Below are 14,566 nucleotides of genomic sequence, written 5' to 3'. Positions count from 1 at the left end.
ATTGGGGTTAGTAAGTATACCTATAAAATAGCCATTACAGAAATTCTCCAGCAGCAGACACAGGCTTTTCTGTTTGCCAAGGTTATGCATTTAAATCAATTTTATGCCTCCTCTCTGATGCCATTTTGATGGTGATTGTGCCATATTAGAGGCTCTTTAAGAGTATGTTTTGTAGAGAATTTGCTTTCTTCCTCTTCGTGCAGTGTTGATTTAAAATGTTGTTTGCAGGTGCCTGATTATGTGACAGTCATTGCACAGCCCATGGATCTCTCTACCGTCATCAGCAAAATTGATCTGCACAAATATCATACAGTCAAGGAATATTTAAAAGATATTGATCTCATATGTAGCAATGCTTTAGAGTACAACCCTGATAAAGATCCAGGAGGTGAGTGTTATTCCCTTTTGCCCATTGTCCAAGCTACTAACTAGGGATGCACCGAATCCACTATTTTGGATTCGGCCGAACCCCCGAATCCTTTGCAAAAGATTAGAGCGAGAACTCAATCTGAATTCTAATTTGCATATATAAATTAGGGGTGGAAGGGGAAAACATTTACTTCCTTGTTTTGCGACAGTCACGTGATTTCCCCCCCCAGTGCCAAATTTGCATATGCAAATCAGGATTCGGTTTGTCTGGGCAGAAGGATTCGGCCGAATCCTAATCCTGCTCAAAAAGGCCAAATCCCGAACCGAATCCTGGATTTGGTGCATCCCTACTACTAACTGCTTCACGTACTTTAGTTGGCCATAGACGCAAAGATCCGATCTTACGTATAGAGGTTTCGTATGACTTTCGGACCGTGTGTGGAAAGTCTCTACATTTTTCGTCCAGCGGAGATTGGTCGTTTGGTCGATCAGACCGGTTAAAAGATTTCTGTCGGCTGCCGATAATTTCTTTTCATGTATTGCCGATCGTAAGATTTTCAGTGGGAGAACAACGGCTGATCTGTTCTTTTACTACTTTATTTGATCGGAATGGTTAGTTGCAGGTCGGGAGATGGGGAAGTCCAATTGTTCGAGGAATCAAATGATCGGATCTTTGCATCTATGGCCAGCTTAAGTCATTCAGAAAGTAACAGGTACTTTCTTCATTAACCTTCAGATCGTTTGATCAGGCACAGAGCTTGCACTCTCAAAGATGCCACTTATGCAATAATTAAAGAAGAGTTGGATGAAGAATTTGAAAAGCTTTGTGAAGAAATCCAAGAATCTCGCAAGAAAAGAGGTATGAGAATGAGCAGTGGTCTAGTTTGCACACAGAACAATTAATAAAGAAATGTGCAGCAAGCAGGTAATTTAATGTATGTCCATGCAACCTATGTAAACCCAGATATATAGAAACAGTCCATTATAACAGGGGTATTAGTTGTTGATAGAAATATTGGTTGCACACATTTGGTCAAATGACCCAACAGCCGATTACCAGATCTGTGGCTAATCTTAACCATGTAAATGGAAAGCAGACAGAATTATGCACTGAAGTACACAGTCTGGTCTTTTCAGTAATCCAATGCTAACCGGGGACAGGGGCTGACAAGTACCCACAAATACTGCACAGTCATTGGTGATCATATTAACATATAAAGTGGTTGTTCACCTTTAAATTAACTGTTAGTATGATGTAGAGAGTGATATTCTGAGACAAATCGTTTATTATTTGTAGTTTTTCAGTTATTAAGCTTTTTATTCAGCAGCTCTCCAGTTTGCAGTGTCAGCAATCTGGATGCTAGGGTCCAAATTCCCCTAGCAACCATGCATTGATTTGAATAAGAGACTGGAATATGAATAGGAGAGGCCTGAATAGAAAGAGTAATAAAAAGTAGCAATAACTATATATGTGTAGCTTTAAAGAGCATTTGCTGTTTAAATTGGGTCAGTGACCCCCCCCCCCCATTTGAAAGCTGGAGAGAGTGAGAGGAAAAAGGCAATTAATTCAGAAACTATAAAAAATAAAGAAGTTAATTACATAAAAGGTATCCCATGTTACAAATTATATAAAAAGTCCTTAAAAAAATATTCAAACTTATGTAATACAGGTATGGAATCCGTTTCCCGCAAACCTGTTACTGAATTATGGAAAGGAAACTCCAGAAACTCTATTATTCAAATAATTCAAAGTTTTAAAAATTTACTTTTTCTCTGTAATAATAAAACAGTACCTTGTACTTAATGGGGTGGTTCAACTAGTTGTTTTCAGAAAGATCACCAGAAATAACAACTTTTTCCAATGACATTCTATTTTCTATGTGTTACCGTTTTTCTAATATTGAAGTGTAAAGTGTCATTTTTTCACCTTCTGAAGCAGCTCTGAGAGGGGGTCGCCGACCCTGTACATTCTGGATACATTTAATTGATACATTTCTTATCTGTCCCTTCTGAGCATAATCTCTGGGTTTCATCAATAGTTGCTAATATTCCACAGATACTGCTGAGAAATGTATCGACTAAATGTTGCAAAATTGAAACGGTTTACAGTCTGCACCCGAATTACTGAGCTGCCAGACTAAAACACCAGAAACGGGAACATTCAACTTTTTTTGGAAAAACAGTAAAAAATAAATAATGGAAAGTAATTGGAAAAGTCTTTATTTCTGGGAACAATCTAAAAACAACGGAATTGAAAACAAGTGTTTGAAAGGTGAACAACACCTTTAATCCCAACTAAGATATAATTAATCCTTATTGGAAGGAAAACCAGCCTATTGGGTTTATTTAATGTTTACATGATTTTCTAGTAGACTTAGGGTAGGGGCAGACAGGCAGATTCGGGGAGTTTTAGTCAACTGGTTACTAATCGCCTCTTCTGCGGGGCAAAAATCTCCATGAAATGCCTTCCGTCTGCTAGAATGACAAAACGAGAGAGCGCAATGGCACGCGCAGTGCTTCGATTTCCGAAGTTGCCTCACAAGGAAACTCAGGGTGGCTTCGGAAATCGAAGCACAGCTAGTGTATTGCGCTGCACTTTTCTCATTCAAGTAGGGGGATGGCAGTTCGGGGAGATTGTTGCCCCGCAGAAGAGGCGATTAGTCACCATTCGACTGCGCGTCTGCCCTTAAGGTATGAAGATCAAATTACGGAAAGATTTGTTACCCGGTAAACCCCATGTCCCGAGCATTCTGGATAACCAGTCCCATACCTGTACTTAAAGCCTTTGCAATCCATGCAAGACAGTGTGTAAAAAGTTAAAGGAATAGAAAAATATATAAACATAAGTCATTGAGTTTAACGTAAATATCTGACTAAAGCCATATTTGCCATCCCCAGCAGGATTAATGTGTATAGTTTCCTAATCCAAAAAAGCTTTCTTATAAAGCAGTTCTTTCGGCAGATTCCCTCCTTGCGCTTTAGGTTAAATTACTTGATTTGACATTTTAAGTGAAAACCTTGTGTCCAGAGTCAATAAAATAAACAGTTTGTCTTGTTTTGTCTTGCCGGTGTTAATTGCTGACTTGTGTTCTTTAAACATGTACAGTGTAAGTCTAACACAAGTCCTGTCATCGGTTCTAATACACACAACCTTCCCCTGATGGGACAGTCAGTTGTGGGACTCCAAAACAAGTGATGTAGGACTGGATTCACATGTAACACACAAGAATTCCCATAGGGAGGAAGCACACCAAACATTTGGCTTTGCCTTTTAGAACATTTATTCAGCAGAGTTGGCACAAGCTTTCAGGGTCAACCCCTTCCTCAGGTGCAATAAAAATCAAGTGAAAAAAAAAAAATACCTTTAACACCATGTGAACTATCATGTGATACAATTAACTGTTTAGTGCTTGATCCCATTCATCTTTATATAGTGATTTATATGTATCCCATAAATCATGAAGGAAGGAAGAATCCCTTTAGGAAAATTCATTGCCTGCAATATAACAAATACTATAAATAACTCATTTAAGACATACTTGTATCAAACATTATTTGCAACAATATTAAAACCTTTACAAAACAATTTATAAATTATCCTTCAACCAGTAACGCTACAATTGTAGTCTAATAGAAACTTGTTACATATTATAAAAAACATCTCATACATCTCATACTTCACATGTAACACACCAGGCCAGCACACAATGGGGGGATCGCAGCAGAGTTATAAACTTAAACACTGGCAGGTCCACATTGAGATTTCTTATAAGCCCTGGCATTTTAAAGGGGACCCGTTACCCAAAAAAATGATTCAAAATCCTATTTTATCACATTAGTCAAGTTAAATTAACTTTAATTACTTTGGATCTTGTTTCCTTCAGTCTGCGAATTCATAATTATAGCAAGCAATGTCGCCAAACGAGCGGATCTCTCTCCGATATGCCCACCTTGAGGTGGGCAATATCGGGCTGATCCCATCGTGGGCCCTAGGGCCCAAAGGTCAGATCCTAGCGCATGGGAACAGGGGTCGGATCGCGGGACTGCATCGACGAACAGATGCGGCTGTGATCCGACGGGATTTTTTGTCCCATCCGATTGAGATCTGGCCGACTTTTGGCCAGATCTCGATCGGGGAAGCCCCTCGGGGGGGGGCCATAAACGGGCCAATAAGCTGCCGACTTGGTCTGTCGGCAGCTTTTATTGGCCCTTGTATGCCCACCTTAAAACAAGCCTTGTGTCATCTCAGAATCTTGTTGCACCAGAATAGGGGACCCGATGTCCATCCCCATGCCCTGGTTACACAATTAAATGGTGATGAGAACAGGGGGAATGAGATGAGTGCAGTGACATGTAGGAAGTGCTGAATGGAAAGTGAAAGTAATTGCCTAAGACATAGAGGAGGGGCAGACAATATTTGATTGATAGCTGAGATTTTTAAATGAGCTTACAACAGCTATGAATGCTTTACTAAAAAATTGAAATTGTCAGTCTGGCCCTTAACACCGGGTATTCACAGCCTAAATCATCGGGCACAAAAATCACATGTTCTGGTATTATTTTAATTATAGAGAGGTATAGTGTATCAATATGCACAGCAAAGACTTTTTCTGAGGTTGTCTTAAAAGCAAGAAGATGTTTTGTAGCGGTCTGAATAAATTAAATTTGTTTTAAAGTCTCTGGAATAGGTCTTAAAATACATTATAACTTAATTTTTCTTTTTAAAAGGTTTTTCTGCTTCAAAATATGCACCGTCGTATTACCATGTTCTACCAAAACAGAGTGGCACTACAGATGGAAAGAAAGCAGAAACAGAAAAGACAGGGCAGTCGGCAGTACCCTTGGCAGTCAGCACACCAAGTGCAAGTACGTTTCTTTCTCATTCTTCACCTGCAGACATTTAAATATGGTCTAAACTTTTTTTTCTTTTTAAAGAACCTAAAAAGGGTCACTACAAAAGTACTTTACGGAATGCAGTCGGTCAAGCAGCATATGCATTGGACAGGGGACTTTCTACACATGGATTTTTTTAGGGATGCACTAAATCCAGGATTCGGTTCAGGATTCTGACTTTTTCAGCAGGATTCACAAATTAGGCACGGGGAGGAAAATTGCTTTACTTTTTGTAACAAAACAAGGAAGTAAAAATGTTTTCTCCTTCCCACCCCTAATTTTCATATGCAAATTCGGGTTTGGTATTCGGCCGAATCTTTCTCTAAGAATTTCGGTGGTTCTGCCATTCCATAAACAAAATGTTTATATTTTTTTCCATCAGCCTAGATTTATGCTGGGATACTGTCATGATTTTAATACTATATTACACTGTGTGCCTTGCAGATTCAAACAACTTAATGATTTAAAAAGTCAGTACAGCATCATGCAAGTTCTTTAAGGACAGCTTCTGCCTCCGCCATTCATTATTTACATATGCCTGCTCTTTTGCTGAGAGCTATTGTACAGTTGTGTTCAGAATAGCAGTCTGACATCACTAAGCTGATCGATGTTTTTGGTAGAAATTATATTTCTACATGGCAAATAATTGGTATAAGTAGTAGAGTGATAAAAACCCAACAGTCACGACATGCATGCTGCTGATTCTGTCATTGAATCATTAATGGAGGCTTTTTCAAAATCTAGCCGTGTTCAAAATAGCTGGTTCCTAATAATAGCAGTGTGGAGTTTATTTATTCAGGCCATTCATTCTGGGATAAAACAGGTGTATAGTGCATTTCTCTCTGAAAATGGTTCATTCCAGATATTGTTCTGAAGAACAGAGTCCTTTGATTAAAAAGAAAGTATAGAAGAATAGCCAAAATGGCAAAGACTCAGCCAATGATCAGCACCAGAAAAGTCAAAGGTCTAAAGTTACCTGTGAGTACTGTTACAATTAGAAGATGCCTATGTGAAGCTGAAGAGCTTACAATTTGCAAAAGAAAACAATGACTGGCCTAAAGAGAGATGGTACAATATTCTTCTTTTTGTGTCTAGGGCGACCCACAGACACTGAATTCAAGCCACAGTACATCATGAAGCCGGTAGCACAAGCATCATGATATGGGGATGTTTCTCATACTGTGGTGTTGGGCCTATTTATCCCATACCAGAATCAGTTTCAATACATCACTTGAAAAGGTTTTGTTGCCTTATGCTGAAGAGGAAATGCCTTTCAAAACAGGATTTTTGTTACTGTTAAATCTGTTTCTCTCCCTATTGTTCCAATTGACACTTACCAAAGCAGTTCCAAAACAGTGCGATGACTGCAAATATAGAACGGTGCTGCCAGGTTATTTTATTACGGATTTCAACATCTTAAGTCTGAGGGAAACCTCGGCAGAGTAGAATGTATCAACATTGTAGAATTTGGTAAAGGTGTGAACAGACAACCGGGTAGCCCCCTTGCAGATCTGCTCCAAGCAGGCAGAGTTACGCCATGCCCACGAGGCTTCCACCGCTCTAGTGGAGTGGGCCCAAATCCCCTCAGGCACCGCTCTTCCTTTTGCTGAACAGGCTTCTTTGATTGCCTCTTTGATCCATCAAGAAATAGATGGTTTTTGAGGCTGCCTGGCCTCTACGGGCCCGGATTGGAGAATGAACAGACTGAAGTTCGGAATGACTAAGAACGTTCTATGTACCATCGTAGCACCATGCTGCGTCCAAACTGTATAACAGACGTTCCTTGTTATGTTTAGGCTCATGGTGGCTTTTGGTTCTCGTGAAATGCGGGAAGGAAAGCTGGAACTGTGCGCAGTACAGCCTTGTCCCTGTGAAAAATTAAGTATCGAGGCTCACATGGCGCTTCTGGCGCTCTTCTGGTGGATGAGATTGCCACGAGGAACACTACATTCCAGGTGATCCATGTATCAAACTGAGGGTCAAGCAAATCTTCAAGCACTAGGTTTTAGGTTCCATCCAGCTGCCGGTGGACAGAATGGACGAGCTATGTGGGACACTCCCTGTAGGAATGTGCGTATTGCATCTTCATTCGCCAACCAAAATTGAAACAGAACAGACAGGGCAGACACTTGAACCTTGAGGGAGCTAAGCTTAAGGCCCAAATGTATTACTTAAAATTTGTGGAATGTTAAGATCAATGAAAGGAGAAGTCTGACGCCTTGCACCATTTGAAATAAGAAAGCCAAACTCTATGCTATGGTCTAAATTGAGGACTTGTGGGTAAGGATGCACCGAATCCGGGATTCGGCCAGGATCTGGCCTTTTTCAGCTGGATTCGGTCAAATCCTTCTGCTGGCCGAACCTAATCCTAATTTGCATATGCAAATTAGGGGTGAGGAGGGAAATCGTGTGACTTTTCGTCACAAAACAAAGTAAAATTGTTTTCCCCTTCGGGGTTCGGTTCGGGATTCGGCCGAATCTTTCACAAAGGATTCAGGGGTTCGGCCGAATCCAAATTAGTGGATTTGGTGCATCTCTACTTGTGGGCCTTAAGCATTGTTGATATGACCTCTTCTGTTAGCCCTCGACTTCGCCAGATGGATGTGTCAATAGCCATCCCTTCAAAGCGAACAGTCCAATATTGGGATGTAGTATTGGTCCCTGCTGAAGGTCTGGTCTGCAGTCCAGCTGCATCGGCTGCGCCACTGACATCTCCTGAAGGTTGGAGAACCAGGTCCTCTGCGGCCAAAACGGGGCTATTACTGTAGCTCTGGACTGCTTGATCTTTTTGCGTACTCGTAACATTGGAAGTGCTGAGAAGACCTATTCTAGATTGAACTGCCATCACTGTGTCATGGCATGTACCCCTGCTGCTAATGGTTCTCGGTAGCGAGCGAAAAATCTTGATAACCTTGCAATTGATTCTGGACGTCATTAGGTCTATGCTTGTCTTTCCCCAGCTTACCACGAGTTGTTTAATTGCCTCTGGGTGTAGTTCCCATTCCCCTGGAACAGCTGATTCCGACTGAGGAAGTACACTTTTTTGTTGGACACTCCTGGAGTATGTATGGCCGATAGCTTCACTTGAGTTGATTTCCGCCCAGTGTTGAATCTGCCTGGCTTACGCCGGTGCCATTTGACTTTGTGTTCCTCCTTGGTGGTTTATACACGCCACAAGGAAGGCTTACAATCTGTGTATCCGTATTGAATTCTATACCTAGAAAAGTCATTTGATGGCTTGCAGGTTGGATTTCGACCAGTTGATTGTCCACCCGAAGTTCTGGAGAAGTAGAACTGTCTTGTGTAGGTCCTCCCTGGCCTTCTCTTCTGATCTGGCCTTCAGAAGGAGATCATCCAGGTACCGTGTCACAGAGATTCCCTGTAGTCTTAATGTCGCTGCTGTTTCTGCCATTAGTTTGGTAAATAGCCTTGGGGCTGCACAACACAGATGTGCAGCAGAAACACTGCTTATGCAACTCAATATTAGTTCAGTGATTCAGATAAGAGCAGAATTTTTTTCGGTTTATACAGTGAATGAGTTTATGGAAATAAAGGCTATTAAAAGGATTTTATTCACTTTTTTTAAACACACTGCTATTCTGAACACAACTGTATATGCCACTAAGTGACACTTGTAGCTTTGCATGCTAATTCTTAAAGGGATACTGTCATGGGAAAAAAACATTTTTTCAAAATTAATCAGTTAATAGTGCTGCTCCAGCAGAATTCTCCACTGAAATCCATTTCTCAAAAGAGCAAACAGATTTTTTTTTTTATATTCAATTTTGAAATCTGACATGGAGATAGACATTTTGTCAATTTCCCAGCTGCCCCTGGTCATGTAACTATTGCTTGCACTTTAGGAGAGAAATGCTTTCTGGCAGGCTGCTGTTTTTCCTTCTCAATTTAACTGAATGTGTCTCAGTGGGACATGGGTTTTTACTATTGAGTGTTGTTCTTCGATCTACCAGGCAGCTGTTATCTTGTGTTAGGGAGCTGTTAACTGGTTACCTTCCCATTGTTCTTTTGTTTGGCTGCTGGGGGGAAAAGGGAGGGGGTGATATCACTCCAACTTGCAGTACAGCAGTAAAGAGTGAAGTTGAAGTTTATCAGAGCACAAGTCACATGACTTGGGGCAGCTGGGAAATTGACAATATGTCCAGCCCCATGTCAGATTTCAAAATTGGACATAAAAAAAATCTGTTTGCTCTTTTGAGAAATGGATTTCAGCTCATAATTCTGCTGGATCAGCACTATTAACTGATTCATTTTGGGAAAAAAAATTTTTTCCCATGACAGTATCCCTTTAAGATAATTTTAACCTGTAGTATTCTGAAACCTACTCCCTCCTGCAACCACCCATTAATAAAAATCACCCTGAATGACTCCAGTTGAGCAGGGTAAGGCGCAAAGCAAGATATCCTGTGAGACTTTGCTTGAAACCGTTCTGTGTAAGCAATGGGGCTTTTCATTTAATATAAGAATTGGTCCGGAAATTGTATATAAACGTTACCATGAAAAACAGAAATTAAATTATTTCTAAGAGTGTGATGAATTTTTTCAATTTTAAAATTGTTGCTTTCTAAAGGCAAAAGTTGATGGTTATTTCATTTATGTCCTTTATAGCTCAATTTAAAAGGAAACCCAGGAGAAAAAGTCGGTGGAGTTCGGGTAACTGTACTAAAAGAAAGAGGCTTCCATCTCTTAAAAATGAAAAAAACAATGAAGAGGCTGAAAGTGAGGCTGACCAGGAAAATCCTGAATCAAGCCTTGACCGTACAGAGATTGAATTGGACTCTTCAGCTGATGCAGGGAATGAGACGCCTGCAGCAGACAATCCTGCTGAGAACTTGCCAATGCAAATGTTAACATCTACTGTTAATACAAAGGAGCCTGAATCTACAGCACCTGAAGAGCCTCCAGCTGTAGAGCACAGCGAATTAGGTGGTATGTAGCATCACTGAAATGTATATATATGTATATGTATTCAGCTTCTCATGGGAAACTGCTGTAGTCCAAGCTCTTGCAATTTGTCTATTCAATTGATTTAAAGGAGAACTAAACCCATAAACTATCAAAAAATGCCATGTTTTATATACTGCACTTGTTGCACCAGCCTAAAGTTTCAGCTTGTCAATAGCAGCAATGATCCAGGACTTCAAACTTGTCACAGGGGGTCACCATCTTGGAAAGTGTCTGTGACACTCACATGCTCAGTGAGCTCTGATTGGCTGTTGAGAAGCTAAGCTTAGGGCTCGTCACTAATTATCCAGCAGAAAATGAGCTTCCCTGTAATATAAGCTGATGCTACAGGTTTGCTGATTATTAAATTCTGATGCTAATTGCGCTGGTTTCTGTGCTGCCATGTAGTAATTATGTGTATTAATTACTAATCAGCCTTATATTGTGACATTTCTATTCTATGTGTACTGTATATTGTGAGTGGCTCCCTAAGCTCAGTAAGTGACAGCAGCACAGAGCATGTGCAGTGAATCAGCAGAAAAGAAGATGGGGAGCTACTGGGGCATCTTTGGAGACACAGATCTTTACTGCTAAAGGGCTGTGGTTGCCTTGGGCTGGTACAGAAGCGCAAAACATAATGTCCAACATTTCTAGCTACTTCTTTAGTTAAGCCTTAGTTTTCCTTTAAAAATGTTCTGTCTAAGGCATGCTGTGGCGCTCTCAGAAACCACCACCTTTGAGTGCCTGTATCTGCCATAAGCAGTGCATTTCCCATTTGATTTAATTGCAACATTTTATCCTATCCCCAATGACAGGATTATGGCAAATCAGAATTTTGTTTGAGAACAGGCTTTGGGCTTTACACTAATCAGAGTAAAAACCATCTTTTTGACAAACTACAACATTTTAGTCCTAACAATATTAATTTTTTTTTTTCTTCAAGCAACTGTTTTAAAATGGTAGTGATAACATAAAAAACTAAAAGTATTGGAGCAGTTATACCTATATTGACTAACGATAAAACTGCATTGCAAGCTTTTGGAGCACCAAGGCCCCTCCATCAGGCAAAATACAAAAGAAAGTTGAAACGGTAGCAGTTTTTGGTTTGTGATAAATGGTAGTGCAGTTTTATATGTTTGACTAGTGCCATCTATTGCCAGAATTAAGGTGGCCATAGACGCACACATAATATCGTACGAAACGAATTTTCATACGATATTCGTTGCGTGTATGGGGGAAAAAGAGCCGACCGATATCGGCAGAAGACTTGGATATCGGTCGATCGGGCTGGACGGAAAATTTTGATCGGGTTCCTTTGAAGGGACCCAAACATCGGCCATTGTTAGTGCTGAATTGTCAGATACAGGTAGAATTCTATTTTTTCTTACCGTATATCTGCCGATTCAGCTCTATACGTGTGTGTTGAAACGAACGAAGATCTTTTCCAAGAAAGATCGTAATTGTTACGTCTATGGCCACCTTTACTGGCATATGAAATCTAAAATCTCAATTCAAGGCCAAAGATGCCAGCCAACATATCCACATTGCAGTGGCATTATTTCAAATAGTAGACCCTGTCCAAAAAATACAACTAATGATCCCCCGTGGCTGTTTTCTGAGAAATTGGTTGAAAAGAAAACGGTCAATTCAAAATATCTGTGGATAGATCTAAGAAAGGGATCTGACTTGGGTTAGTGCATAGTCCGTGCTTCTGGGATTGTCTGTGGTTTTGAAAATGACCGTATCTAGCTTGTATTGAGAGCTAACTTCCTATAAAACCACAAATCCCAGAACACTTATAGCGAAAACAGATTAGAAGAATAAAGATAAGATCTCTTGAGCCAGAACACTAGGCACTGCCTATGAAAAAGCTATTTGCGAAACGCGCGTCGGCTCCTTAATTTTATACAGACGGTTCATACCATTTTAGCTGATACCTTAGGGGGGGGGTTTTCCGGAAAGCGAATTTGTTGCTCCTTTTTTTGTTCTGGCTCAAGAGATCTTCTCTTTTTTTCTTCTAAACTGTTTTTGCTATACGTGTTCTGGGATTAGTGGTTTTATAGGAAGTTAGCTCTCAATACAAGCTAGATAAGGTCATTTTCGAGACCACAGTCCCAGAAACACTGACTTCTCCCACTTTGTGGGGTCCCGCAAGTTGGATTACACGGGACTTATCCACCTACCGTATATACTCGAGTATAAGCCTAGTTTTTCAGCCCCCAAAATATGCTGAAACTCTACCTCGGCTTATACTCGAGTCAAGCGTAAAAACTGTCGCCGGCGCCTATGAATAGTCGCCGGCGCCTATGAATAGTCGCCGACGCCTAAGAGTAGTCGCCGGCGCCTAAGAGTAGTCGCCGGCGCCTAAGAGTAGTCGCCGGCGCCTAAGAGTAGTCGCCGGCGCCTAAGAGTAGTCGCCGGCGCCTAAGAATAGAGGGTAGTCTGATTTTTTGGCACTTTAGCACTCTATTAATGCATTTTTTAAATTTATTAACCCTTCACAGTTCTAAATCGTAGTAAGCACTGATAATGAATTCTTAAAGAATTTACATATCATTTAATTCCAAATCAGTTTTAGCTAAGTAGTAATTCAGCACTGAGTCACTATTACATTTCTGTACACCTAACCATTTTAAGCCTCAACAGAGGTTAACCAATTAATTTAAATAATTGAATGCACTAGCACTTTATGTAATTAACTATTTGGTGGGAGTAAAGAACACTGAAGGAGTAATTTGGTTTAAGTGTTAAACACAATACACAAACACCAGTAGGGGATAATTATCACCCTTTGTTCTTCATTAAGTCTTCGTTTATTAGAAATTGTGGGCTATTAGGGACTTCACTTCTCTTGACTAAAGGTGCCCATACACGGAGAGATCCGCTCTTTTGGCCATGTTGCCAAACGAGCAGATCTCTCTCCGATATGCCCACCTTGAGGTGGGCAATATCGGGCTGATCCCATCGTGGGCCCTAGGGCCCAACGATCGGATCCTAACTCATGGGAAACAGGGGTCGGATCGCGGGACTGCATCAACGAACAGATGCGGCCGCGATCCCGACGGGATTTTTCGTCCCATCCGATCGAGATCTGGCCGACTTGGGGCCCCCATACACGGGCCAATAAGCTGCCGACACGGTCTGTCGACAGCTTTTATCTGCCTGTGTATGGCCAACTTTAGAAGGGATATATTTTTCTCCTCCATATAAATCTATTTTCTGAGAAATGTGACCCCATTTAGTTCAGTTTTTTTTTTTAGCTTAATAACCTATTAAACAAAGAAACTGTCTGCTGACTGAATCTCAATAAGGAACCTCTCTCTTGCCATACTCCTTGTGCACAAGTCTTAATTCCTGCTCATGCGTAGCTCTGATTTTTGAAACCTGAAGCAGCAACTTTCATTCTTACCGATCCAACATTTTAATTTCCGTATCTGCTGGCCTCCATGAAACCAGACATGCTACCACAAACCTGAAGTGTACAAGTCCTACCACCAGAATACCTACCATTCAGCAGATAACCCACTGGTACCTAATCTGTTGTAGAACTTTTGCAGCCAGTGACCCTCAAAGCAAAGCAGGGAAGTGGTGTTTCAAATTGAAATCTCCATAGGTTGCTAGTAGACTATTAGGCTAGTATTATTTAGAAATAAAGTACAAAATGTAATCAAAAGGATGGTAATAACCCCTTAAACTTGTCTGTGTGTATCTGTTACCCAAGTACACTGAGTATTCGCACTGGAAGTTTATCACACCTTTACGGACATTTTCTAAATGTCTTTGTAGATGTGCGTTTTGTGCACATGACCCGTGGAAGACAACTTCAAGTTGAACAGCAGCATTTGGTCAGCGCCGAAGAAGCCATGGCGATACTTTCTGAACCAACCCCAGTCTTGTATGTTGATCATAACCAACTTAAGGCAAGTCTAAATTATTCTGACTTCTCAAGCATTCTCCTGATAGATCTGTCTTGTATAACTTGTCTGCTTCTGTCAAGATGGCATAATCCTCCCATTGACTGAAGAACAAATAGGGCAGACTATCTATGGATCTTTTGTATAATAAAAATATAATTCTTTTACTTTTGCAGAATCTTGTGGACAAAGCTGTAGCAAGAAGCAATGACTATAATGTATTTCAGCTGGAAAAGATGTATGCCTTACTCAGCCAGTGTATATACAGACATTGTAAAGATTATGATAAAACACTGTTAATAAAGGTACATTTCAAGAGGAAACTGTAAAAATTGTATTTAAATGGGAAAAAAAGCAATTTATTAGTCTTTCTGGTGAACTCTGAAACTGAGCTAAAAAAAAGTTATATTTGACATGTATTTATTTTT

At 40.5% G+C, this 14,566-nt stretch overlaps 1 protein-coding gene across 1 annotated transcript in view; it reads left to right on the top strand.

The window, feature by feature from the left end:
* atad2.S (ATPase family, AAA domain containing 2 S homeolog) overlaps window positions 1–14,566 on the top strand; it is a 49,835-nt gene that overhangs the window by 34,859 nt on the left and 410 nt on the right. Inside the window, exons 22-27 of the mRNA XM_041568001.1 lie at window positions 229–388; window positions 1,106–1,228; window positions 5,098–5,235; window positions 9,889–10,209; window positions 14,011–14,144; window positions 14,315–14,443. Of these exons, the coding sequence (XP_041423935.1) occupies window positions 229–388; window positions 1,106–1,228; window positions 5,098–5,235; window positions 9,889–10,209; window positions 14,011–14,144; window positions 14,315–14,443 (1,005 nt within the window). The remainder of the gene's footprint in view (window positions 1–228; window positions 389–1,105; window positions 1,229–5,097; window positions 5,236–9,888; window positions 10,210–14,010; window positions 14,145–14,314; window positions 14,444–14,566) is intronic.

This window comes from Xenopus laevis, chromosome 6S (genome assembly GCF_017654675.1).
Source record: "Xenopus laevis strain J_2021 chromosome 6S, Xenopus_laevis_v10.1, whole genome shotgun sequence".
NCBI lineage: Eukaryota > Metazoa > Chordata > Amphibia > Anura > Pipidae > Xenopus > Xenopus laevis.
This window is presented reverse-complemented; position numbering and strand designations above follow the sequence as displayed.